Raw genomic sequence first — 27,500 nt, 5'->3', positions numbered from 1 at the left:
TAGCAAATACAGTACACATAAAACATAAGCATTTGTTCTGTGGAAGGCTTTCTGTTGCTGATATTGCAGATAGTTTTACAGGTCACAGAGCCTTAAAAAGGATTTAAAGGGCATGCCTTGTGTAACATTCGTTCCTTTGAAAATGATGCTCCCTTCCTATTTTTGTGTAATTGAAGAGGATAGAAAGGTTTACTTGCTGCTTATGTTTCATTGAATTCTTGCATTTCCCCCTTCTCCTACAGCCTTCTAAGGAAAACATGTAGGAAGAGAGGCTTATACAGTATTATTTGTTATTTAAGAACTGTAGTTCTATATACCACTTAGGCTTTTCTTTTCAAAAAGATCTATCAGATTGGTAAAAACAAACAAAAAAAACCCCATTAACCCTGCTTATATTTTAGAAGAAGTCAGGGCAACTGTAATTTTGTAAACTGTACGGAAAGTCAGATGATTTGAAAATTGGTGTGAAAATACCGTACTTTTACCGGACTCTTGTGGCTGTTAATATACTAGTCATAGTATTAATTGCTTCAGTTACTTACGTTTCTGAGCTAGAATAGGAAAGGTCAGCCCAATCCTAAGGCTCCAGCTCCAAAACAACATACATCCACTGAATTTTTATAATCCAGATACAATTCAAAATACTGGCCAAATTAATCCCTGACATAAACACAGCAAAGTAAGTGGGTCTGCACAATTTAAAGATTTTTAGCTGATCACTGCTACTGGTCTTACCATAAGATGCTGTGAAGTAATAATGCTTATGCTTATTACACTGAATGTTATTTCCCTGGAGAATTCACAATAAGGTGGCAAACATGCTTTCACTACTTCTCTGAAATGAAGGTCAAGCCTACTGCAGCATGTGAACTTTCAAAAGTCTCAAAACCTGCTCACACCAGACTGCACAAATTCAAGGTGTGCTGCTGATTGGAGAAATGTTGTATAATACGGAAATCTGGTAGCTTGGTTTCCTAAACTGCTGTTAGCTGATACTTTTGTCTCGGATGGGGTGTGGGGAACACAATGTCAGTATACTCTTAAGAAGTTGTCCCCTTTCCATTTGGCAACAAGTGCACCAAAACAGCCTTCTTTGTAGCCCCAAGTCCCTTACTGCCACTCAGATGCTCAAACGGAGGTACCCTGGGAGTGTAGTGCTATGATAGGTGCTTTCCAGGACATGTCACCAAATAGCAAAAATTAACATTAAAATGGTAATCAGCATAACTAAACAAAAGTGATTGACATCAAGTGAAAATCTGGCCCAATGGAGAAGTAAAGGTAGAATTAGCTTTTCCTACCACTTAGCATCAAAAATAAGTGAAGAGGAAGAGTGGAAGTGCTTGAAGAATGTAAGATCCCTAAAGGACACATGCTCTGGTAAAATCTCTCTACTCAGAAAGGTGTGACTAAAGACGATTTGTGGATGTTCTGCACCTTGTGTGATCACCTCCCCAGTCAATGCGTACAAAAGCCCACAATACCTATTAAACAAGGAGTATACCAAGAGCATTTTATACTCCCTTTGTATTGAGTGGTGTATATACTCAAGATGTGGGTCAATGAAGAATCAGGAATGCTGGCTTGGCAAAAATCTTCCTGAGTCAGAATTTCAAAGAGGCAGTCGTGTCTAGTGACTAGTATACAAAAGTGAATAATCCAGAATGATAGATCTTTCTACAGCTGTCTGAAAACTCAGCTGTCTTCCTTTTTTTGTTATTTGGAGGATAAAATTAGAATGGTGAGCTCATTAGTTCGATGTTACCAATGATAAAAGAGCAATTTCCAGGTGAAACTGAGCACTGGGAGAAATTCGAAGATTTAGATTGTAGTTTTATGTGCTTTTTTTCTTATCCACTTAAAACACATAAAATCATAAAAGATTGATGTTAACCTTCTGGTGAGTATGGGTTAATTTAAAAATGGCAGAAACAAGAAAATTCTATGTTTCATCTTAAAAACGACCAATGGAAGCTGAAAGAGATTAAAAAATTCGTCATCATAGAAGGACATTTATGTAGAATCAAGAAAATTATAGTCTAGAATGTGCTTGGTGCCTTAAATAGATTGCAATCATTCTTTGTTTTCTCCTGGCTCTATAAATTATTTCTTTTTCTTCACCTAAATTCAATGACTGATGTAAAATACAGTCCATACAGAGTTTCTCAAGTCAAAATTCCATATTGCACTTGGATAGTAAAAATCTCTTCTTGGCCAAGACTATTGCTGAGGCAAGCCCTATTAAAAATTCATTTTTCATTGTGGTTTTCCAAATGTTGCATTTTGAAGGGTTTTTTATACACCATCTTTTATCAGACAACATAGAATATACCAAATTTCACTTGCTTGTTTCAACATAAATCAACGTCCAGAAAAGTTTCTACAGCTCTTTACATTGTCTGGCCTTGTTCATTTGTAAGCCTGCAAGTTTAATAAAGACTATTTTCTCTGTGTAAGAAGAATATGCCATTTTATATGGAAAAAAAAAATTAAAAACAACACTACATTTCAAAAATGCATATATTTTATGTTGATGGGCACAGTGTCCTGTAAGCCAGCCATTACGTGCTTTGGAAGACACTGGGAATATTTCTGTTTTATATATTCAAAAAGAAATCAGGATTTTTTATATTAACGTTACAACCACGTGGAACTTCCTTAACACTGTACTCTTTTGTGAAGGTCTTGAATGTGGTGAGGTCTGTCCATTTATGTTTTCCATTATGTCTTTCTTTCTCCCAACTTTAACTTTTCAGTGTCTACTAAAGCCCAATAGTTTAGTCAATGGGAGCTATGAAAGGAGGAGAGAAACGAAGGCACAGTAGTTCAGAGTTCATTTCTACACAAGAGAATAATATTTCTTTCTGGAGGGAAAGATGAGTCCTGCTGATGATCCCTTCAGATCATTACTCAGATGAAGGAGGTAAACTCAGGAAAAAGCCAGTGATTTGGTTCCAGATAAAGCCTTTTCTCAGTCGCTTCTTGTACATTTAGTTTTACTTCTGATCCCTTATTTCTCAGACTTCACTCTCTTTCTGGATGAAAAGTAGATGTCATCCTCCTCACAGATACCTTGGGTGCTTTTCCTGAGGTGAATCATTAGTTCAATTTTTTTTTATAAAATTCATGATGAATGTCTATGGCCTTAATTATAATGAGCTAAAATAATTTTATTTAGAACCAAAAATTTTCACTCTTGCTGAGTATCCCATTGCTAAGTTTAATCAAAGGCCACCGATACAAAGGACAAAATAGTTTGATCAGTAAAAAACCCGAGATGACTGTTGGCTGACTTGTTCAGGAACAAACACTCTCAGAACCCATTCTTCAGATGAGGCCTAACTCCATTAGGCTGTCATAGCACCTGCCTGACTCTCAGTCATGTTAATGAAGTTATCCATGTGCTTATAGACAGGCGCACGCTTAAGTAAACTGCTAAATCAGGGAGAGCAAGTCTCAACAGTCTTTGGCACATCGAGGTTCTGGGGGGTCGTGTTTGCATAAAAGTAGTTCTGAGGAGGAGCTTTACTCCTCAGCCACACGACTTAATGTTTATTTTTACACGTCAAATCTCCCACTTAAATGTAAAATTTTGTTTCTCTCCAAAAAACAGACAAACCCAGAAGCAATGCTGTGGTTTGAGCATGAGTTTGGCTATAACATTTCCTTCAGTTTTGAAATATGATATTATGGTAATGCAAAATTAAAGATGAGTGCAGAGTCACCCTATGAACCTGGGCTGAGGTTTATTTTTTCTGCTGAAACCCAGTATTATATAAGTTTTTGTGACTATGTGCACTGCAAATATTTCCTACAACTTTACTCAGAAATTTCTGGTTTTCCTTTTTCTGAGAACTAGTCCAGGACACCTAATTTGTAGACTTGTTAGTCATAATACAGCAGCTCCTAGAAGATCCAGCTGAGATGCGAAGCTCACTGTGGACAGCATCCAAGTGGGTTGATTTCAAATGGCCCTCACATGCTTTTATAAACACCACAAAGCACATGTCTGTTTTAGGTACATGGATAGCTTTGGAAATCTGTCCCCTAAATTATTCAATCACCTGACAAGGTTATAATAGTATGCACAGCCTCTCTGACAATAAGTATTAGCAGTGAAGTCAGCAAGTGAATTCACCATGTGAACAGTGTACAGTTACCAGGCTGTAACACTGAGATGGAGCTGTGTGCTTCCACAGAGGTGTTAAAACATTAATTAAACACTGAAGTAATAAAGGTAAGCTGGAGAAAAACTGCAAAAGCTGTTTTTTGGAATTGTGTACTGATATATTTTTGTGTTATGTGACAACATATTATAGAGCAAGATAAAAATACATAAAAGTAGCATCAAAATATGTTAGGTAGAAAAGCATTAAAATACCATAAAAACATTTTAAAAAAAAATCTTTTTCTCCTAAATATAAATGCGCTGTGCTGCTTCATTCTCTGACTTTCCCAGAAAGTCACTTTGGGGCACTATGTAGTTAATGTAAGTGAGGCAGTCGTTGGGGTCTGGCAGATTTTCAAAGTAGTTTAATTCCTTTAGTCTCTCCTTCAGATTGTCCATGTTCCTGTTTCAAAGCCTGTTGAAGTGAGTTGGAGTTTTTCCACAGATTTCAATTTTGAATTTTGAATCAGTCCTCAAACAGCACTTGCAGTAAGTTACTCAAAAAGCATTTACAGGACAATACATAGAGATATGTCAGAGTTTCCTGAAAACTGGGAAGGAGAGGACCCTTGTTGCCAAGTGGAAGGACTGTAGCAGTTTCTGTTCATCTCTTCCTTTCTTCATGTGTCGTGACATGGAAAGAATAGCAGATGACTGCAGATACCTGCAGTAACACCTGTAAAACCACAGCAGTGTTACAGTCCTCAATTACTCTTCACCAGCATGTGAAATTACAGAGACATCTGTAAGCCATACTACAAAACATGTACCTGATATAGGTATTTTATGTTGACCTCAGGGCACAGATTTTTTGACTGTATACTCCAGTAAATTCGGAGTATCTGAATTGTCTCCAGTGTATTTGGTGACTTTACCGTTTACCAATTTAAATGAACTGTGGTACGGTAGTAATGCAGGGTATACCACCATGGAAACGATACTTATTCCCACAGAGTCTCCTCCAGCAGTGCCCCTACTCATGGTTTTGTGATGCTTGGTCACTAATAGTCTACTCTGACCCTGACTTTGCACAGCAACTTACTTCCAAAAAACAGTCTTTTAAGGGGATGCAAGCTACCTGAAACATGAATTGTACCAGTGGAAACACAGTTCTCTTTGCCTGCATTGGCATGGTCAGAAAAGGGCACCGAGATTCTTATCTCCATCCACTGTAAAACAAGCAAATAACATCAGGGTCAAATAAATCAGAAGGTGCTTTAGCCTCCATGCTTCACTTCTGCAATGAATCTCCAGGTTAAGGAAAATGGCATAGCAATGAAATAATGATTGTTTTAACCAACTTGTTTACTTATAATCTCCAAATATATAAAATCGTTTTCTTTAAAGGAAAAAGAAAATGGATGCATTGATGTTTACTACTTACATCTTTCCTCCAGGGCCCAGTAATGACTAGGCCTGCAATTTACATCCTGAAAAATATCATATAAAATTTTGGGAGATATTGGTCTGATGACACTCCTGTTTGTCCCAAAGTAAAGGAAGAGAAACTTTGTAGATGTTGAGAGACTTTACATAATGCAAAACCAGGGAAAATCAGACGTACTATTCCTGCGATAGGCCTAGAACTGTGTCCCTAAAAACAGCTGGATCCTGACACTTCAGCTCACTTTCACCTCTTTGTTCTTTCGTTGGCCTCTGGCAGGTTGCTTCTTTCACTGGAAGCCAAAGTGGATTGACTTTGCTATTCCCCTCCATGGTGTTCACTTCATCAGACAGCTGATGGGATCTGTTTCCATATGAGCCACCTGTTATGAAGAATTTAAAGTTTATTTGCTTAATAGGAAATGTATTTAAAAGAAATCCATGAAAATAGGCCTGGATTAGAACTAAATAGAGCTGAGGTGAACCAAAATGCACAGAAGCGTACGTATTTCCTCATCATAAGCAGATAAAAACAGTTGTTTTGCCTGCTGCCACAGTTTCTGAAGTCTGCATCAACATTCTTCTCTTTTTCAAACCCAGGGCTCTGATAACTCTGATTCAAACATGATAGTGAAGATACCACATTTTACTGTTCTCTGGTTTAAGTTGTGCTTCCTCAACACAAAATGCGGGTTTGCCCACAAATGTATTCAAAAAACAACCAAACACTTCAGGTGTCCCACTTTTCTGTGCACGCTGTAGAAGTACAGTAAGTTCCTCCTTTATCTGTATGTTGTGCTCTCCCACTTTCAGTGGTTGATTCTTTCTCTTCTTTCTGATTGCTGGGTTGGATTTCTTCTTGCTCTCTGCAAAGATAAGAGATTCTTTATTAGGATTTTTTTTTTTAATCCTTCTCTTTCCTCCCCCTTTTCTGAGGGAGGCGTTAACCTAGAGAGTCATGAGGACATAGTAATTTGTCTGTCTACCACTTTGGTACAGTGTTTATCTTATGCATAAGGAAGTATTTACTATACAAAAACATTTGCAATTCCAGCCCTGAGTTCTAGTCCAGTTCATATCAGTACTTGCCAAAAGTCAATTACCAGCATTTGTTTTGTGGCTTGTGAGAGGTGAATTGGTGGGTCTTGGAATACACATCATACAGTCAGAATTAATTGGCATCCTCTTTGGGAGTCCCTTAAGAAAGACTGCTAACTGAATAGGTCCTGAAATTGAAAATGTCTATTTTTTATTTAGAAATTAAATATATGAAATCAAAAGCACAGAATGAGGACAACATACTCTTTGTAGATTTTCCAAAAGCAGTAAATCCACACTTACAGGAAAAGAAGATAAAGATGATAAGAAAAAAAACCCCTAGACAACAATAATCAATCAAACACTGAAAAAATAAAGAAAAAAGAGAAGAAGAAAAAGATTCATCCAATTCAAATGGTGAGGTAAAGTGCTCTTTTATGTTCCATTGCACGTCCTGCAGGAACAATAACATTCTTTTGAGAATCAAAACTGAAATCCACGCATTTTTAGCTCACAGGAAAATATGTGCTTTGATTGAGCATTTATATGAGATTAGAATTCTTAAATATCGGGCTAATTATCCCACATAAAAAAAAAATAATCTTAGAAAGACTTCTGAAAAGTTACATGTGAATAACAGTTGCAGAACAAATTGTAAACCAGACTGTAGTAATTGTAGCTAGTGCAATCAGGCCCTCAGCCATCATCAGAATTTCAATCAGAGGAAGGTAAATCCTGTGCAATGCAGAGGCATGGATATATCAGTATCTAGATATTTTTGTGCCCTTCATTGTCAAATTGTCTCAAAAACTATTGAAAATGTATCATGACCACATAAGGAAAATGAGAGGTGAGATGGGGAAGAAATAATTATTAATATCACTAACCGACTGGAAACTGAGCATCGGGTAGACTAAGGACTTGATTATTAGTAAAACTGTAGGAATAGCATGGAATATGTCTCTGAGGCATAGCAAAAGCAGAGTTGCTCACCTTGCCCTTGCTCATTATGATGATATGTGTTCATTACTGACCACTATCTACTATAGGTTGCTATATAGTGCTAGTTGTTTCCCTGGCTTGAAGGAGGTGTGGGTGGAAAAGGAGTCAGTTCTAAACTCCACTCACTCCTACTCTTTCTTTACTTACTTGCTTCTGAAAGAGCAAGTCTTATACCCTCTCACTTCTTTTCATAATCAGAGTCACCACCTACAATTAATTGGTTTATACATGTTAATAAAGAGAATACATGACAGATTCAGAAACCAGACAATTCACTCAAACCCAAACCGCTACTTCAATCCATAGTCTGTCCTTCCTTTGTGTTACCACCAAAGAAGAGTAAAATAAGCATCCATCATTCTCTTTCCAGGTTCACCATGATGAGTCTGAGTTTCTGTCCCCTAGGATTTTGCATTGTATGTTTGCACTATCCAGTTTACAAGTTGTTATTTTAGTAGCTGGTGGGACCTCCATTGGTAGATTATCCCCTCCTCTTACTGAAGGATGACGATGATGATGTATTAGGTCTTTCCTCTTTGTAACTGCCATGATACTACAATGGGCAAGTATTCACTTCACACTTCTCTTCCTGATAATCTATTGGTATAGATCTGTGGTTTCCTTTTAATGTCTGGTTCATTAGATGCTATAAATGTGTGTAGCATTTTTAGCTGTGGTTGAGGAAGGCAGGGAATGTCGAGGTTAAGGTTTATTATGACTGTCATGTTTGGGAACGGAGACTCATATACTATTTCTGCTCTGAGTGTCTGCACATAACTCCAATTGACACTGGAGTTACGCGTTTGCCTGAAAGCTGTTTATCGCCCTGTGAGCACTCACTGTTTCTATGGGTGATCAGGAAAGAATAGATCTGAGTACCAATTATTTTAAACCTCCTTGAAACTTTCCGTGAAGCTGGGTTAAAGAAACGATGGCATAGTATTTAGGAATGTAAAACCCAACAGATAACAGCTCTGTCCCTAAAACCACACGCACACAGACATTACTTTAAGAATATTCAACAGTGTCATTTATTATGTAGAGGGCACTATACAGTTGCCCTCCCCTGACACTAGCAATACAAGTGCTTCATGAGGGAATAAACCCCTGAAAGCTTGGTTGCAATTTACTTCTTTACTTCCTGCACATAGTAACAATGATAGTTGAATTGAAAAGCATTTTAAAATTCATAAATATATAAGTAGCCATTATCTAGTGGAAAACATATGTCTGACTATAGGACCTGATCCACTACGCAGCTACTCCAATTTTAAACTAATGTAACTCCAGGGTAATCAATGAGGGTGCTGGTGTGCAACCGAAGTAGCATAAGGCACATAAGGTTTTTAGTACATGTAAGGGTCATTTTGCTTAAAAAGAAGGCCATCATTTTCATTGTGTGTTTATTTTAGGGACCTTAATCCAAATGCCCAGAAAAAGAGGCACTCAGAATAACTGGATACTTTTAAAACGTGTTTGTATTGTGACTGACAAAAAGCTGAGAATATGTAGCTACATACTCCTTTTACAGGGGGAAAAAACATGCCGTATGTTTTTTTCTTCCTTTTTGTGGGGTAGAAATCTGATTTTAAAGTAACCAAATTTAGCTACTCAGTACGTTAATAAGACAGTGATATCAGCTGGAATTTGTTTTGATGGTTAAGACAAAACTTCATAGATTGGTTAATGGAAAATGAACAGGTTGATCTTTATATGTTCATAAATGCAAACAGTGTAAGACCAGAAGGAGACTGTTAGAGCCTTCAGTCTGAACTATTTTCTCTTCAATTTCACCCAAGTCCTCTCTGCACTGAGCATACTTGAGTTTGGCTGAAGATGGGTTTTTTCTAAAAAAGACATCCCATCTCAATTTTTCTGAAAAGTGTTGACTCCTAAAGTGTTAACCATTACACTGTGTATTATTAGAGCAAGTGTGGAAAGCGGAATCAGTAATTCACAACGCTAAGTTTGTATAAAAACAACAATCCTCCCCGCTGTCCCCCCAACTCCTGTGCAAACCTAGCACCATAGCCTAGGGGATGAACATAAGAGTAACACAAGGCTCTGGTGGTATTTGCACCCTTCTGATAGCTAAGCTTTTTGTGGAGGGTCCGCTGTGGAATTTCAAAGACAATAAGCAAACTTGCACCAGACAAATAAAGTTGCATTCCTTTACATTTTAGATGTGAAAGATAAAACAGATACAGTGCCGTTCAATCCTTTATCAAGGTGACACAACTCCAAAAAGCTTTGATGCTGTCTATTGCAAAGCTCAGGAGGATTTGAATAGGAAACAAAATCTGATTAGTTTGTTTGACTCGCCTTTCTAACTACATGCATTCAGAAAGGGTTTCTGTACAATTCTCTTCCCCTCTCTTTATTGTGTGGTTTGCTTTGTTTGCTTGAGTTTAAAACTGCCATTATGTGAAAGTGTTGCAAGTATAAATAATTTAGAAGATATCTCTGTGGGGATACTAATAATATGTCCCTGCTTTTTCTAATAGCAACTCATTACGGTTCTGAGAACTAGGATTCCATAGGAACGATTACACAACATCACTGTATCATGGATATTGTGGATGTTGACAATAAAATAATTTTGACATCTATTTAATTAAGTGTATTTTCCTTCTTAAAAAATGCCCCTTTTGTCTATGACTTGCACCACTGCTTTAAATTCTCTACAAATAGCCAAAGGTGTCTTGAGTGGACAGATGGATGGACAGACGGATGGACAGACAGATACATCCATCTGGTTTTATCTAACTTAAGTGTTTGGATGTGATACCTTTCCCCAATAAGAAGCCACAAAGATACAATTATCTAACAATGCACAACTGCTTCTAAGGGAAATCTAATCAGTTAATAGATGTTAATAAAGACGAATATACAAAGGTAGTAAGTGGGTCAAACTCAAAGAGTCCTACTATGTTCACTCTCATTTAAAGGAAAAGAAAAGCTTTTAATGGGGTGTCTCTTACTTTTACCCCATCATTTTATAACTTGCTTTGCCAACCCTTCACAGCAAATAGTAATTTTAAGTAGGACAACATCAAGCTCAGGTTGTATGCACTTGGTGGTAATGATAGTGTAGCTGCCCTTTCAGGAGTCAGTAAGTCCAACAGTTGAGTCTTTTTTTTTCTTTTTTTATATTTTTCATTTAATCTCCAGTAAATGAATGGGTGCTGTCAGTCTGAATGACTGTTGCTTAGAGAAATCAAGCTCTTTATCGTGCTAACCTCGTCCTGGGGTCTTTTGGAAAGTCATAGGGCAGGCAGGCACTGTTTAAAGCAGTCATAAGTAAAAGCGTACTCGGTGCTCTGCACACAACAAACAGTGAGGATTAAACAATTCATGAGATGTAGTGGCCACCCTCTCACACAGATGCACACTATTTCAGGACTTGGATCTTTGGACTATATTATGGAGAAAGATACTGAGTATAGATAATCATAAACTGTTCAAACCTGTGGTTTGGGTTTTTTCAAATAAACATTGCAGAGCTTTATCAGAACCATATTCACATTTTCTATTCTACAGTGTAGCTATGTTGTGATGATTATCAAGGCAAATTATTTAGATGTTAAAGGATGCATAGTCCATTCAAGCAAAATGGAACTCAAGAACTGGGAGGAAAGTATATTTGTCATTTTAAAATACTGTGAAAAGCTTCACACTAATGACTGTAAGAGAGTTAAAATTACTGATGAGATGGAACAAGCCACAGCTGCAGCTACTGCAGAGATTGCTTAGCTAACAAACTATTACAATAAACAGAGCATTGTTTAAAAGAAGTTCATGTTTTAGATAGTATCATTTTATATAGATGGGTTTATAACCTGGCGAACAAAATTGACAGTGAAGCCAGAGCAACATTACTCTCTCAGACATTCTTAAATACAAGTCTTACTCCTCTTTACTCCTCTAGGACTCCTCACACATTTATTCTCACTCCCCAAAATCCACATGCATTTCCTAGTGTTGCTCTTTCTTTTACACCTCCAGTGTCCGCAACTCTTCCTATTTCCACTTCAATAATATGTCTCTTTTGCTTCTGCCTTCATCTCTTCTCACCTTGCCTATTGTAGTCCCCTTCTCTCAGAACTCTAAGTCCCAGTTCTTCATCCCCTCCAATGTGTCAAATGCTGATGGTTCCTTCTCACATACACATCAAAATCACCTCTTACTTCAGTCACTTCAGCAGCCTTCCACCATCCTTTTCTGGATCAATTTCAAAATTGTCTTTTTTAAAACAATGTCATAACGTACTTCAACATAGATGTCTCTTTTTTCATAGTCCTCTCTCTACTCTCTGTCTAATGCTGCCCTCCCCTCAGTTCTGCAATCTTAGTTGAAAAATCCTTCCTCTCTACCATAGCTCCCATCTAAAGAGCCTTTCTGTATCATTGGCTAGCCATATATTTTCTCCTTTGCCTGTACATACCTCTTAATTTCTCTCCATGGAAACTGGTTCAGGACTGAGTTCGTGAGGAAGATTAATACTGTATGGCATGCTTAAGCAGTTATTATAGAACTGTGCTATATTGGAAAACCAGAGCATGATCTAGGTAGCACTTGGGATAAATTCGGCAGAAGGAAGAAACGAGGTTTTTTGGTCCAGATGCAAAACATGCCCACAAAAATTTTCACTTACCAATTCTTTACCTGTGTTTAGTACACCTGAAAATGAAGTGTAGGCACCCATCTTAGCTGCCCATCTTTGCATCAAATTTGTCCTAGCAATGAGGTACTTGGAACTGTGAGATTTTTGTTTCAAATTAGGATGTGGAATTTTACATTATGATGTTTTCATATTTGTTGTTTTGTAGACCCTAGTTTCTTGGACCAAAGGAAGACCAGTCCTCTAGATACATGATTTTTTTTGACTGTGAACACGTTTATCAAGCATCAAAAATTAGGCAGCTAATAGGACCACTCATCTCAGCAGAACTGATTGGTGGTTAAGGCACATGCATAAAATACAGCTGGATTTTTCAACTCAGGCTTCTGTCAAAACCCATTTAGACTGCTAAATTTTTCTTTGGCTATTGACCACTATATTTGTCTGTTTTTATTTCACTGACTCACAGAGCTAATGCATTTCCAGAAATGTCTCAGAGAACTCAGGTGAGACACCACAGGCTATGCTGTCTTAGGCTAGAATTTACTAGGATTAAAGCAGATGTGGCATTGCTAGGGTCTGCTAAGCCTCATGTGATTTATAAAGATATAAAGTATATATTTTATGATTACGATGATGCTAAAAATTTTGTGGATGATAATATAGTCACATTGGAAAGACTGAATATAAGAACTGGGGAAAAATCAAGAAAAGGAAATGGAAACTAACTCTCCTTTACTAGTTCCTCTGAATGGGTGTCTGCATTTGTTGCTTTTATTATTCTGTTTTACATGGATGCAAGTTTAAAAGTTTACATGTATAAAGGCATATTTGATTTCTAAAATAGTTAACTATTACAGGATTTTCACTATCAAATTAAAAATGTGTGTTGTTCCCAGGAATGTACACATCATTGATAATTTTAATACTTCAAAGTGAAAACCAAAGAATAACTTTCCCTCTTCTAACTATTGATTTATCTTCCTATGTTTTCTTCAGTTTGAACACTGAATTAGAATGAAAAAGTTTATTTTATTGTATTTATAGTTAATTTATTATCAAGTTTATTTTAAAATTCTTACGCACACAAGCACAATGCTGAACTACTTCACTTGAAGATGCTGCCTGTGGATTTGGGGCATTTTTTTCTCTTTTCACAGGCTTTTTTTGTTTTACATAATGTTTCCATTGACCTTAAATTTTGTGTTTCTTTCAAAGGTTCTTTAAAGATGTTCTAAACTTGGCTTGAACTTCTTATGAAAGCATTATTATAATATTGGCTTATAAACCAATTAAGCCACAACGAAAGATCTGTGTAGCATATTTTACAAAATATTTCCTCATGAATATGTATGTATCTGTTAGATATGTATATCATTTGAGCTGCATATGAGTGTCAAGCACAAACCCTGCAATCTTTAGTTTAAGCTAATCTTTATCTTTAGCCATCACTGAATTTTCCAGCATCATCACCTAGCTGCTGCCCAGTCCCGATATGCCTAAAATCTTTTGGTCCACATGTACGTGTTTCCAATGGTGAGCACGCACAAAACTGCTTAGAATGGGATATAACCGAGAAACTTGGAACTGTAACCCTAGCAGTACTGAAAAGTAAGATATTGCCTTGTCCATGGTTATTTTATATAGAAAGGACCTCCAGGACAGAGGAGTAGGAACACAAGTACATATATGGTGATAAATAGACAGTAACGTGTTCCAGAGTGACACACAACTTGTAACACAAAATCAGCCTTGCCTCAGTGTATCTCCCCAGGGGCCAAATCCAGCCAAAGTTCTTGTCATACATCACTCATACCAAGCTTTACACAAAGGAGGGAAATAGGGTAAAGGGAGTGCTATACTCAATGGCTCATTGGCTAGAAAATTCACTTGTTAAATAGGATATATGTTTGCAGGTCTTCTCTTCATCTTGATTTAAATCAATGTCTTAACTGTTCCAAGTGAGTTGAGTTTCCCAATCAATGGGCTATTGAACATAATGCTCCATCTTTACTCTTCTTCACTATCGTGCCTTTCTTGTTCTCCTGACTGCCAGTTCTGTTGTGTATGTTAACGACTAGTCTGTAGAACAAAATTAAGTTAGAACAAGGGCTTGACTGTACAGCCTCTTGGTTAGGGCTCCAACTTCAGATGTGTGAGAGTTAAGTGCTGGTTAATTATGACTGTATAATTACTTACTTCAGGTGTAACAACTTCAGAATGAGAACTGAAAGGCCTTTGTTCACTGTACTGAATACCTGGCTGATTCAGATATTCTTTTAGGATGTGACGGACCTATGCTCAAGTTTTGTTCCAAATCAAGCAAGATAGGGAGGCAAAACTTGATCTTCTTCTTTCCAGATAAATAGTCAAATAATTATGGTGTCAGCTATAAAGGAAAGAGATCTTTATCTGTGTTGTTATAAGAAAGAACAGACCTGTCCTAAGATGTCTGTCTCACTAAAAGAATCCATAGGAATCCTGACTGGACATAAGTGTCTTCCTCTAACTCAGAGCATGGTTATGGCAGAAAGTAACTCACTGTTAGGATACGCAGATACACAGCAGCAAAAATGTTGATGGGATGGGATGCTAAAAAGTAGAAATCTACAGGCCTAAAGAATTTAGGCACTTTCAGTGTTAAGTGAAGGCTTTTTTAAAAAAAAAAAAACAACAAACCAAAAAAATGTAGTTAGGTATCTAAGTCCACCTTCTGGTGATTCCTGGAACATCTAACCAGAGACAGGAATTCCTTGGGAGCAGATCACGTACAGTTTAGGCACTAGTGTCAACATTCCTTTGCTAATATTGCCTTCTAACTCAGAATTTCACTGAACATTAGGATTAGCTTTACAGGGCCTATGATGATTTTGATAATAGAACTTGGACATTTTGAAAATTTTCCTTATACGTCTGAGTGCTTTATTAGACCAGGCTGAAGTGATCAGCATTGTTGGATATGGCCCTGCAATTACCAGTTTTGTGGGCTCAAATGCAGGTTTATACACATATTCTTAGATGCCTTCACCCCTACGCAGTGCAGGAATAATTAGTGAAATTCTCCTGAAAATTAAGCCTCAACACCCTACCAGTCAGAACAGTCGGAGTTACTATTGAAATCTATCAGCAACCAGTTATTAAAATTATGTAAGATCACACACAGAGTTTCCAAACTGCTCTCATAAAGAAAGATAAATATTAGATAGGTTATATAGATTGGGTTTAATTTCATAACAGATATCTCAATTGTATGCAAAATATGGGATAGTGGAACACATTACAGAACTGGCCAGTTTTCATTGAAGAAATATGTGCTCCGTTTCAAGTTTCTTTTTGTAGTATGATTTAACTTTCACATGAGATATTTAAGTGGCAGTGACTACATTAAGAAAGACTTCTGCAGGTACCTGTCCTTTAACAGAAGAAAGAAAAATACATTAATAGCCCCCTCTTTAGCTGGGGAAGCCAACAACAACTGAAACGTGGTGCACTTGAGCACAGGCTCTTCCAATGCTCTGCTCTGCCCATAAGCCAGCTGAGCACTGAAATCAGGGGAACCCAACCTTTCAAGTGCTTCAGAAAGTGCAAATCTTCCCAGTTTCAGTCCTTAGCTGTTCAGAAGAATGAAAACAGCAGACAGAAAAGAAATGGTGTGACATTCACATATATGTCCTCAATCATAGTGTATCTGGCCGTCTAGGACCCCTGCGGAGCACCAGCAAGCTTTATCACTGACTTGCCAGCTGTACTTGGCAATTATCTCTGGTGAGCCAGCAAGGTAGGCTGGGGAGCAAGAGCTGAGCCCTGGGGGAGATGAAGCACTGGTCAGAAAGTATGGGAGCCTGGGACATGGAGCGATAGGCTGAGGAAACAGCTCCACAGAGGTGTTTTAATTTTTCCATTCCATGATTCCAAACCAGATTCTTGGCTTACAGAAACTAAGACAAGGATACATGAAATGCATTCATATACTAACAAACTCTCAAAAATGTTTTTAGAGCATTTTCCCTGATTCCTGTGGGATACAGAGAACAGAAAATGGGATGAGACAGAGTAAAAGCTTCACCAGTATGACACTGGGAAGATCTGTATAATTACCTCTTCGTTTTAGCACACCTAAATAATACAGCTGTCCCACACTTGCGCTGCTAATACCTGCAGTCACTGTGGAGCATGTATTCCATAACACGGTAGGCTGCAGTCTCATGGCGTCTGTGGTGTTGACACATCTTTAGCTACTAAGCCATTAGACCCTCTGGTTTGATAAAGTCTTGCCACCGGTATTGGAATAATTAAAGGGAAAAAATGAACAGGATTCTGCATCTACAGAGAGAGAGAAAGAAGATTTACATAACCAGAATCTCCAGTAACCAGACAGTGCAAAGAGCAAAACGCAAGGGATACCAACATGAAGGTATGACTTACTGAGAGGTGATTAGGTGTATCTGGATAAGAGCTGTAACATGGGAGAGGGAGGGATGTATTTATACATACTGTATTATTTATGCCCATTACTTCTAATTGCCTAACTAGTTCTCTTTCCTCTCACGTATACTTTAGTACCCACCAACCAGAGAAAGATGTCTACAGCTAAATATCTGCCAATTATTATGGACTTTTGCTTAATATTCTATTGTTCCACTGACAGCACAGTTTTTAATATATCATTTTATACTATCCTGTACATCATCATTTTCCTGCCTCCCTTAGGGCCCTGGCTGTAATAGTTCTTATTTATTTCCACAAGCTAACATATATGCAAAAGATCTTGTAGTCATGATGTTGCCCCCACCACCCTCACCTCATCCCATCTTTGTTTTTGTAATCCTTTTTGTCTGATTTTAAAGTTACAGTATAAAGAAGTGTGAACACAGCATGTGTGTAGACACATACCAGGGTCAAATACACAGTTTGCTGTGTGGTTCCCTTACCCATCCATAAACACGCAAGACACTCCTCTCCTGCTCAGCAGTGTTATACTGCAGCCTTTTCTTGTGGCCTGTAGATTTGTTTTTTTAGCTAATAAACCTGAAAACAGATCAGAAAGGAAATAAAGGAAAACTCCCTCACTATCCCAATGGGTGAGGCAGGAGTTTAACAGCCCATGTAGTGACTGATCACCTCACAGAATCTGCTCAGCACCTTCTGAGTCTAAGAGAACTGAATGGAGCACTGACCCTCGGCGGGCAGTGCCGCGGTCTGGTTGGTTGCATCAAATGCTATTTCTTACTAAGCACTTGTTTTGTAAAATGCTTTTTCTTAAGAGAATCTGTAACAGTATAAGCTGGAGGTGGCTGCGACTGCATCGCTGAAACAGAACAGGCGTCTTTAGGATCAGTAGTTCTCAAACTTTCAGCAGTGTGTTTCTATAAATATATTTTGGCTGTGGTTTTTTTAAAGTGGGCTCTTCAGATCCAATTTCCTGAGGTCCGCTGGTTGACAGGTAGAAAAACACATATTTTTTTCCTTCAGATTTTAATAACAATGAAAAAGTGTACAAGCTTCATGGTCAAGACAGGACAGTGGGTACAAAAAAATTGTTATCTTAAGGCAAAATTTACTGTCAGGGAAAATGGAACATTCCTTCTGAACTCACGAACTGGTAGTGCATGTGCAGGTTGGTTGTAGATGGTTGCTACAATAAGGCTTCTTTCATACAGGTGTGTTTATGCCCCAGGCTTGCTGGCCACAGTCCATTCCATTTACAGAAGCTGAATTAAACAATAACTACCGCATTGCAAAAAGAAGAAGGAAAAAAAAAAAAAGGTGAGCGTCAAAGGAGATGCCTGAGAGCTTTGTTAGGGCCAAGAAAAACCCTGTTGCAGTTGTCAGAGCTTGTTGATGTTGCAGAGAACGGCACTTTTTTTTTTTCTGCTGGATTTTGTGGTTCTGCCTTAGGAAAGAAAGTAAAATAGAACGGAAGAACAAAGTCCTACTCTATAAATCAGCAGCTGCTCCTTGCCAGATCAAAGGAGTGACATTTTTGCTCCTGGACTACTTGTCCACTTTAGGTGCTTGACAGACAGCTAGCAGCTGGCCTGTTACATAGTATAGGAGAGTTGGGCTACATCTTCTTCAGAGTAGATGACAGGCTAATCAGAGATATCCATAGCACAGGACATGTGAGTGCACCTTGATCTCTTCAAACATACCCAGTACATAATTGCTAAACACCTTCATGCATTTTTGGCAAGTTGCTACTTAGGTAGTTTCCACTGAAAAGTAAGAAGGAGAATTAGTGCCTTAATCTAATTTGATCAGGGAAGTTAAACAGATGTTAAATTTGTTGACAACTCTCCTTTTCGGGTTATTTTAGAATTGGGTAAAAAATTTAATATGAAACTGTTAAAAAGATGTGTAAAATACTTCCATGTGAAAACTACAGTTTTTTTAAAAAAAAAAGTTACCTAAAATGAGGCCCCTCAACTCCTACATAAGAAGCTAGAAAAGCCGATTGTGTTTTCGAGACTGCTGGATCCTCATTAGTTTTGAAAATCTTTTCCTATGAGTTTAAGATGACAAATTAACACATCTTTAAATGCATGAGTTACTTAAGATTTTACAGGAGATCTGTTATCTACCTTTAACATGGATGTCTAAGTGCTAGCAATCAAAGCGCATGCCAAATTAGCTAAAATTGTATTTAGCATCTCCACAAGACGTATGTATACAAACCTGGAATTTTAATGTCAGTAGTAAAAATTTCAAAGTGATTCAGTTTCTAGTTGATTCCCATCTGCAATAAATCAAGTACAGGATGAGGTTATATACTACAGCTTATGTCTATTGACTTTGCATTTTATCTGTAAGATATGAATAGCTAAGGAAGTACGTCTGTTTGTCTCCTCCCTTCCTTTCAAGTGTCTTTAAAAGATCATTTTTACGGTGCATGATAAATAACCGTATATGAATAATCTGATGGCACTCGTGAAGGAGCAACAGCCATCGCCGGTGCGCGTTACGTGGCTTCAGGTGCGACTGCACGCACTGGAAGGCGCTTGTTACCCGCCAGGAACCCGGGGGGAATAAGGAATGACACTTCTCCACTGAAGCTGAGGTTTCCTGAGAGCTTCTGAGGAAACCTGGGCCCACCCCGTGGCTCGCGCGGGCGCGGAGCGGGAGCCCCTCACCACCTTGACGCTAACAGCCGTACAGGCCTCCCACCGCTCTTCTTCACAGCGGGGTTTCTGGGCGCGCTGGCTGCCCAGGGCAGCGCAATGCCCACGGTTGCACCAAGTAAAGCCCGCGCACGCCCATCGCGCTGCCTGGCTCCCCGGGCGCAGGGGAGGCAGCCCTGCCCCGGGGCCTGCGGCACCCCCGGCCCCGCACCGGCAGCGGCGCTCTGGCCCCACCTCATGGCGCCCTGCTGCACAGCGGGAGGCCTCACCTGGGGCCACCGGAGGCTGAAACTCGGGGCGAGCCCAGCTTTGCAGCAGGGAGTGGCAGCTCTTCCGTTGCCAGCATTACTGGCTACCGACCCCAAGCGCAGGCGGGCTTTGGCCTTGGCGCTGGGCCCTCACGGCCCTGGGCCGGTGGCCAGGCCGATGGAGGCAGCGGGGCGCAGGCCGGCAGGGGAGCCAGGTGGCCGTGGGCCCTCCAGGTCCGTGGGGAGCACCAGGGAGCCCCGACTGTGGCTGGGGCCGCCTGGACGTCTGCCTTCGTTGTAGGGAAGGGGCCCTGCGCACAAGCCCCGGCTCCAGGAGCGAAGGCAGGGTGGCTCCAGGAGCGAAGGCAGGGTGGCTCCCGGAGCTTTGTGCTGCAGTGCAGGTGCTCCCTGTGACAGGCTCCAGGTCCTTCCTTGGCAGAGCCCAATCATTTCCCCGCACTCCCAAGAGGTAACCTGGTAACCGAGAGTTACATGTTTAACGAGATGGATTTTCTCTGAGGTGAATAGATGCCCGTCTTGCCAATTCTCGTGATTTTATCACAAGGCTCAAGTTATTTCATGTTAACTTGAGGTCCCAGCTCCAGGAGACAATGGTTACGTGAGAATCTTTTCAAATAAGTTTCTAGATTTTGCGGATGAGAAGAGCAGTTTAAAAATGTGGCGCAATGACTGAAAAACTCGCAAAGTAAACACTGAGAAGAGCGCTGTTTAAATTTCTGATTTTTTTAGGGGAGTCTCACAGTTATGGGATGGGCATGCTCCGAGTGGCATAACGTATTTTTAGGAGCTCCAACATAAACATCCAAGATGCGTGAGAGGTCTTCGGGACAGTTAGCGCCTGCCTCGGGCTGCCTCAGGCACCCAGCTTAGTTGCTTTCTGTCATCTTCTGGAGCCTTCTCGCCACCAAACGCAGATCCTGACTTAGGTCCTCTGAATCACAGCTTTGACAGGTGTGAGATGTCTAAATTAGCTTAAGAAAATCAGTTTAAACAGCCCATAACCCCCCTTCTCTAACAAGGCTGTCCAAAACTATGTGAAGTTTTGTCAGGGAATGAACCTGCCTGTCCCTCCCTCTGCCTCTCAAAACCAATTGTGTAAGTGACTCCATTTCTCAATATTCATGACTTAGGGAAGCCTTGTTTAGATGGCTCATTTCCAGGTGACTAACTCAGCTTTTTAAATTTCTTATAAGGAATGCTGCAAATAAGAGTTGGTAACCAGGTGTGGCATAGATTCAGTGAAGCATAAACAAGGGCTTTTTCAACTATTTTTGTGCGCACACGTACAGAAAGACGCCTAAACCTAATTCTGTCAGTTTAGAATACATATTGGAGGGAGAAATTAAATAAACAAAGATAACTAGATTTTACTTGCTTAGATAAAAGTTTGGGTGATAGACAAAGACTGCTGTAAAGGCGGGGGGGGCTATATTGCTGAAAGTGTTTCTTCAAATTAGTCTTTTCTAATGCATTCTTTCAGACTGCTCTGATCTGCTCAAGACTTCTGAAATGATTCTTTCATCCTGGGAAAGAAGTGATTTTCTAGGTTACTTATGAAAACATTTTTTTGTGACTTAGATATAATATTTCATTGGTTATTTTCCCTTCCAAATTAGGGCATTCTTGGGCAACAAGGGATCAGTGTAGTATATACGCTTGAGCTAAACACTGACATGTTCATAGTCCAAAATACTGAAATATCATTTAGGCAAAGATTTATTTTCCCATGCAAGGTGAAAACATTTGGATTATTTTTTAGAATGCATTCTTAGGCTCTTACTCAGCAAAACACTGAAGCAGGTGCTTAAACCCCATTTATTCATCAAGCTCAGCTCCCATTCACCTAGGTTTAATAAGAGCCAAGCTTCTCATCTAGATTTGGCAGATTTTTGAAAAAATCTTGCTAGACTGTTCCTCTGGGTACCTAAAAATTTTGAAAATTAGGCTTTACATTCAGATGACAGAAAATAAACAATTTTAACCCTACATTATTGTAGTTATAGTTGTTACTTTTATTTTTATTATTTCTATGACTAAGCCTGTGACAATGCTCATTCAGTGTCTCTGTTCTTTTCAAGCAAAAGTGCAGAAGTGTCTTCTTGGGCTAAAATCTAAACTGAGGCAAAACTTTCCTTGTTATTAAACCTTTTAGAGGACTCATTTTGGAATCGTCTCACAAATTTGTTTATTTCTCTGTTTTTCACATAAAGAATTGAGAACCCATTTATGCAGCGGCTGCTTTGTTAAATAAATGCAGTATTTTAACACCTCATTTTCTGGGATGGATATTTTAAGTGGAAGTCCAGATTGAAGACTGATACTGAAAAGTTTTGAACTGTACACGGTGGCTCCATGTCATTCCTCAGTCTCAAAAGGAGCAGTCTACTCTGCTGTGGGGGACTGGTTCAGTTTCGCACCAGTTCATCTCACAGAAGATACTAGACGTACAGACAAGTGACTGGAGTTAAATACCACTCTCTGCTTGAGTTCAGATTAGACCCCAAGTTGGGGATGAACTGTAGTTTCCTAAGCTTTCGTGCAATTTATCCTCCTGAAACAAGACCTGTTGTGACCCTATGCACTTAAAGTGAATTTTCTGTGATAGCCATAGAGTAAAGCTGGAGATGTTTCTAATTCTGATTACCAATCAGTAGAGCCACTAACAGTTCATTTCAAGAACTAACCTTACACAGATTCAGTTATGAAGTAGTCACAGTGTTTTGAAATACATGTGCAGTATATATAAAAAAGACAGTGGTAACAATAACAAAATTATTTTTGAATGTGCCAGACTTGAACAAGCAGACTAAGGGGTCTCCACTTGCTTTTTATTCACTTTTGGACTTTGCAGAAATATATCTCTGTGATTTTATCTGAACATTATTTGTTATAAAAATAAACTGTATTATGTAAATGTGAGTTTAATGTCATTTGATATTACTTGAGATAAAATATGATAAATATATAAAGAAGATTAATTGCAGGACTTCCTATAAAATACAGAATACATGTTTATTTTGGACAAAGAAAACCAAGGCTCTATTTGAAGAGATGCAATGAAATGCATATATTTAGATTATATTGTCATGCTAATTAGCAATGGTAGGAACCAATTAGGACTAGGGCTACCAAATCACCAGACTACACTGCATATTCACTAGTATACCTTTACTGCTCTACTGTGGTGGTTTTTTTTTTCTGGAAGCAGATAAAAATGAAATTACTTCTTTTGAAAGTCCATATTGTTGTGCATCTTGAGCCTAATCTTGTTCGTTGTGCTTTCATAAATTGTCCCACAAAAGTTACCAGAACTACTTGTGTGAGAAAGACAGTGTCTGGCTATAGGAAATATATGTGGCTGCTTTAGGTAGCAACTAAGAAAAATACAAGATGCAAACAACCTTCTTTCGATTCAAATGACTAGTGTTTGAATAAGCGAGGTCAGTAATCTGTCGTTTGCAAAATGCTAGAATTGAGATTTTCATTAAACCTACTATGTCACTGGCATGTATTCCTCAACATTACACACCTCATTTATCATTCTGGAATGAGGACCAGGTACCATATGAATGTAGAGTTTGTGAAGGTATCGCCTCACAGCCCTGGAGGCTGATGACCCCTCTTTATCTACACAGCAGGTAAGGCGCAAAGGGTGGCAATGTGAGCTCCCTTTGCAGTCCCCTGCCAGTGTGCCTGACTGCTAAGCTGGGGGAACAAAGGAAAGATAGCATATGGATAGCAGATTGTAGGAGTGCTGAAGGAGGACTGAGGAAATCTATGTTGGGTGTGTGGATCTGCCAAAGATCTCTTGTATGACTTTGGCCTTGTCACTTAATCTCCTTCTGTCTCTGTTCCCCTTTGCAAACAGAGAGAAGGCGTCTCTCCTCTCCCCCAGGCTTTGCCTGGAAATCTGTTCAGACCCTGAGTTCTCTTGGACCGTGTGCTTGTGCAGCGTGGGGTGGAGTAAGACTGAGCTTCATTGGGTCCTCTAACTGCTGCTATCGTCCAAATAATAGGAATTACTATTAACAGAAGAGTAACAAAGAATTCCATGTCTTGCTGATAGATTTTACTCATCTTTTCAGGCCATTCAATCTTTGGCCTCTGGGTGAAGGGTATGAACAAGGCAGGCAATTAGTGTCAGGAACAGAGCTGTGAATCCTTCTTTTATAGGATTCCAAATAATGCTGGAAAGAGTGGCATTGGTGTTCTCTTTTTTCACCTGTCTCTTAATGCCTTTTGAAGACATTTGTGCCAAAATAACATCACAGTGTTTCTGCAACGCACGAACTGAAGTGCTGTGCAAAAAGCTGTATTTTGTTTTACTTTGGCCCTGGAGGTGGCTCCCTGAGGGATACAAAAAAAGCCCTCAAAAATGTAAAGGCTGGGGCAGGGACTATGGTTTCTATGTCTCTATTATGCACTGTGCATATTTATGGGGCAGTATAAAGAATAAATAATAATCCGCAAACACTGCATTCTGTGCCCTTGTCTACCAATTGTGCTGACGCATTATGTGATGTAGCTACTGCTAATGAAACTAGGATCTGAATTTTAGCTTCACCTGAAACGTATGTCTGTTTTGCACCTGCAATTTTGCAAATAGAAATAATTTCATATGTAATTTTTCAGGCATAGTCATTGGTGGGTGTAACTGATGCTGTTTATGGACAGGATTTTTCAGAGGAGCCGTAGAAATGGAATTTCAAAATGATCTGGATGCCTAAAGTCTCGGTGCTCCTGTATCTTTCGAAGTATATGACAGTATATCTTCTCTTCAGACAAAGTGTTGCTGGTCTAGAGGACATCATTTGCACCTGCAGTTATGCACATGTGCAAAAGAAAAATGGAGAGATAATGAAATCAGGAATCAAACCCAAGCGCTATTTTTTTCAAGATTTACTGGACGAATGTGATCACTTTTATCGCCATTTTTTTCTGTAGGGAAACAAAGATTGGGGGACTCACTATTAGGGCTTTAACTCTCATTTCCAAAACAACTAGTGAATTGCCTCTATGTAGAGTTCACAGTGAAAGGCTGGCTTTATTCGTGTCAGTGGAATAAAATAAGGCCAAGCTCTTTTGGAAGTGAATGGCTGGGCAAGATTGGGTTTTCAACACCCATCCCAAAAGGCTTACTCTGTGGTGGCTGTCGAGTATGTAAGACTGGAGTGGAGTATTCCAATCTGCTGCTCACAGAGGTAAAGCAGTTGTCACCTGAAACCCTTCAGGACTTAGAATTTTCTTAATGCTCTGCCTTGTTGTGCGAGCCCATTGAAAGAACACTTCAGAGGGCACCCATTTCTTACTAATGTAAACTTTCTGAGGAGTATCCAAAGATATGACCTCTGGGTGAACCTTTAACCTTCCCCTTAATTATTTGTTTGAAGACAGTGTCGAGTTCTCCTGCTGAGAGCCAAGGCCCATAATGCTTCGCAGCCCTGTGAGCCCGGGTGTGTGTGCAGGGAAGTGGAGAGGGACATAAATAAGGGGACCACCAGATGTAAATAATAAAAGTGGTTGGGGTTTAAATAAAAAACGAAAAAGCAATTTGGTTTCCCTGAAGACTGGCCTGATTGAAGAAAAGGGGTTAGTAAGACGGAAAGTGTGTGCATGTGGGGGGATGTTTCTGTTGTCTGTGATTTTTTACAGGCCTAAATAAGCGTTCATTCCATTCTTTAAAACCTTGCCATCTGTATACACCATTAGAAGCTCATAGGAGAAGAGAAAACAGTCTTATCAGGCTTTCCTGTTAATCTCTATTGGCCTTAACTTTAGCTGATAAAAGGCGCGCTGGATGGAGGAGGTTCAGGTCAGGCTCCATTTGGTCAGCGCGGTAATGTTGCTGGAAAGTAGCTCAGCAAACGAAGTCCTATTGGGGACCTTTGTCTTTGAGGACGGAAACACGCCTCGAAATCACGGCACTGGGGTGGGAGATGCCTTCGCTGTGCCACAGTCAGAAGGGAATAAACAAGTACATCGACTGCGTCTGAGTTTTTATTTTAATACCTGAAGTCGTGACTAATTCTGAGGCAGGATGACATTTCTGACAACTGAATTATACTTTTCCTAAAGAATAAAGAATGTCTTTTGGATGTAAACAGAGAGATGCAAAAGAGCCCTTTAGTGTTACTTGTAGCATTTATGCATCTGTCTAATGACATTTCCACGACTGTGATTGTGGAAGATGCAATCGAAGGTGTGCCACTGTCTTTTATTACCTGCAGAGGAATTTAACCGGGGGGTGGGAGGAAGGGAGGGATGCGCAACAAAAGGCCTTGCGGAGTTGATGCTATATAAAGGCGAGCAATTTACTAAATGAGCAGATGAACTTAGTTTTCAGTTAACTGACTGAAAGACTGCGCTAGGCGTTGGATCGGGCCCAATGGCAATTATTGGAGGCTGTTTTGGATGATGGGCATGTTAGTATTTCTGAAGAGGATTAAACACTAGTATTCGACTTCATTAGCACTCCTTAAGGGTCACCAGCCGAAAGCCTGAGCTGTGAAATAGCACACAAAACCTGCGCGAAGGCTCCAAAGTGTTCTCAAACACAGAGGGGGGACAAAAACAAGCGTGGCTCCTGAGTGATAGAAAATTGCCCTGTTTTGAAAGAAACTCTGTCAATAGGCAAGTTTTAAAATTATTTTAGGGAAATTAATTTGGCTTAGCTTGTGCCGATGTGGATCGCTGCGCATTAAGCTAATAAGAAATATGCAAGCACTTACTTTTGGATTACCAGCAAAATTAAATCCAGGCTCCGCAGCCAACTAACTGCCTTTACCAGCGCTCAAAAGCCTCGGCAACCGCCCCGGCTTGAGATAAAAAAAAAAGGTTATTTTGGGCCTAATACTAACCACATGTACCTGCGGCTGGGGGTTGCTAACGAGTTGAAAGGTGCCTGAGCTTAGGGCGGGCGGTCGCCTTGCGCGGGGTGTCCCCGCTCGCCGCAGAGGTCGCCCCCAGCTGGCACTGACCTCCAAACGACCCCCGCCTTTACAGGCTCCGACTGCAGGAGTTGCAGAAGAGCAGAAGTCTTTCTGGGCCGGCACTTATTGCTGCTGCGCTGGTGATAAAACTTCAGACAGCCTAATTGATGGCTTTGCTGACCTAACGATACCTTGTGAAAGCACGGAGTGGCAAAGCCTGGTCCTCATTTATGGCCAGCTGCAAGGGTAGCTGGATCCCTAGGATGGAAGTGGGGGGGGGGGAAGTCTCCCAGCCTGCGAACTTTAACCAGGTTCCGAGCCACTCGAAGAAGTTAAAGAAACAATTGTCTTTTAACACAAGTTTTCCGTCGCATTTACTTGTTCAAAGCCTTCTGGCAAATCCAGCTTTAAGCCAGCTAGTAAGATAAGCGTGTTACCGGTTACAATTTCTGAGAACTTAGAGGAAAATCCTTTAAAGTGAAATTCTAGTCTGTTAAAAAAGCAATGCGAAGCAAAACACGTTGCCGCACCACGCTAAAATCCTGTCAGTTTTAAAGCAGAGGTGTTCTCAAAACACAGAAGCAAGCTGATGAAAGGACTTCTATTCTTTGTATTCTGTTGCAGGTTTATTAATGCCAGAAGAAGAATAGTACAGCCTATGATTGACCAGTCAAATCGAGCAGGCAAGTTCCAAGTAGTATCTGTATTCAAGTCCCACAGGCGCAAATCCTCATCAAGTTATTCTTCGGGAGTCCCATCACCTGGTAAATAAATGCTCCAACCAGGCATTCTGGGAGATTATTTTTTTTTCTTATGTCCCCAGAATTCCGCTGTAGGAAGCAACTTCGCTAATTGGTGCTAATTGGAGATTTCCCACCCTGACTCTGCTGAAACTGCTTTTTATTTTCTCTCTGAATTGGTAATTGGGTACAAGTAGTAGCGCCACAAGCAGTTTGTTTGACTGTGAGCTCT

General features: G+C 39.7%; 1 protein-coding gene across 2 annotated transcripts in view; it reads left to right on the top strand.

Moving 5' to 3' along the window:
• MEIS2 (Meis homeobox 2) overlaps positions 1-27,500 on the top strand; it is a 173,487-nt gene that overhangs the window by 139,802 nt on the left and 6,185 nt on the right. For both annotated transcript variants that reach the window (XM_059819939.1, XM_059819938.1), the window contains exon 10: positions 27,153-27,211. In XM_059819939.1, the coding sequence (XP_059675922.1) occupies positions 27,153-27,211 (59 nt within the window). The remainder of the gene's footprint in view (positions 1-27,152; positions 27,212-27,500) is intronic.

Source organism: Gavia stellata, chromosome 7 (assembly GCF_030936135.1).
Source record: "Gavia stellata isolate bGavSte3 chromosome 7, bGavSte3.hap2, whole genome shotgun sequence".
NCBI classification, from domain to species: Eukaryota; Metazoa; Chordata; class Aves; order Gaviiformes; family Gaviidae; genus Gavia; species Gavia stellata.
This window is presented reverse-complemented; position numbering and strand designations above follow the sequence as displayed.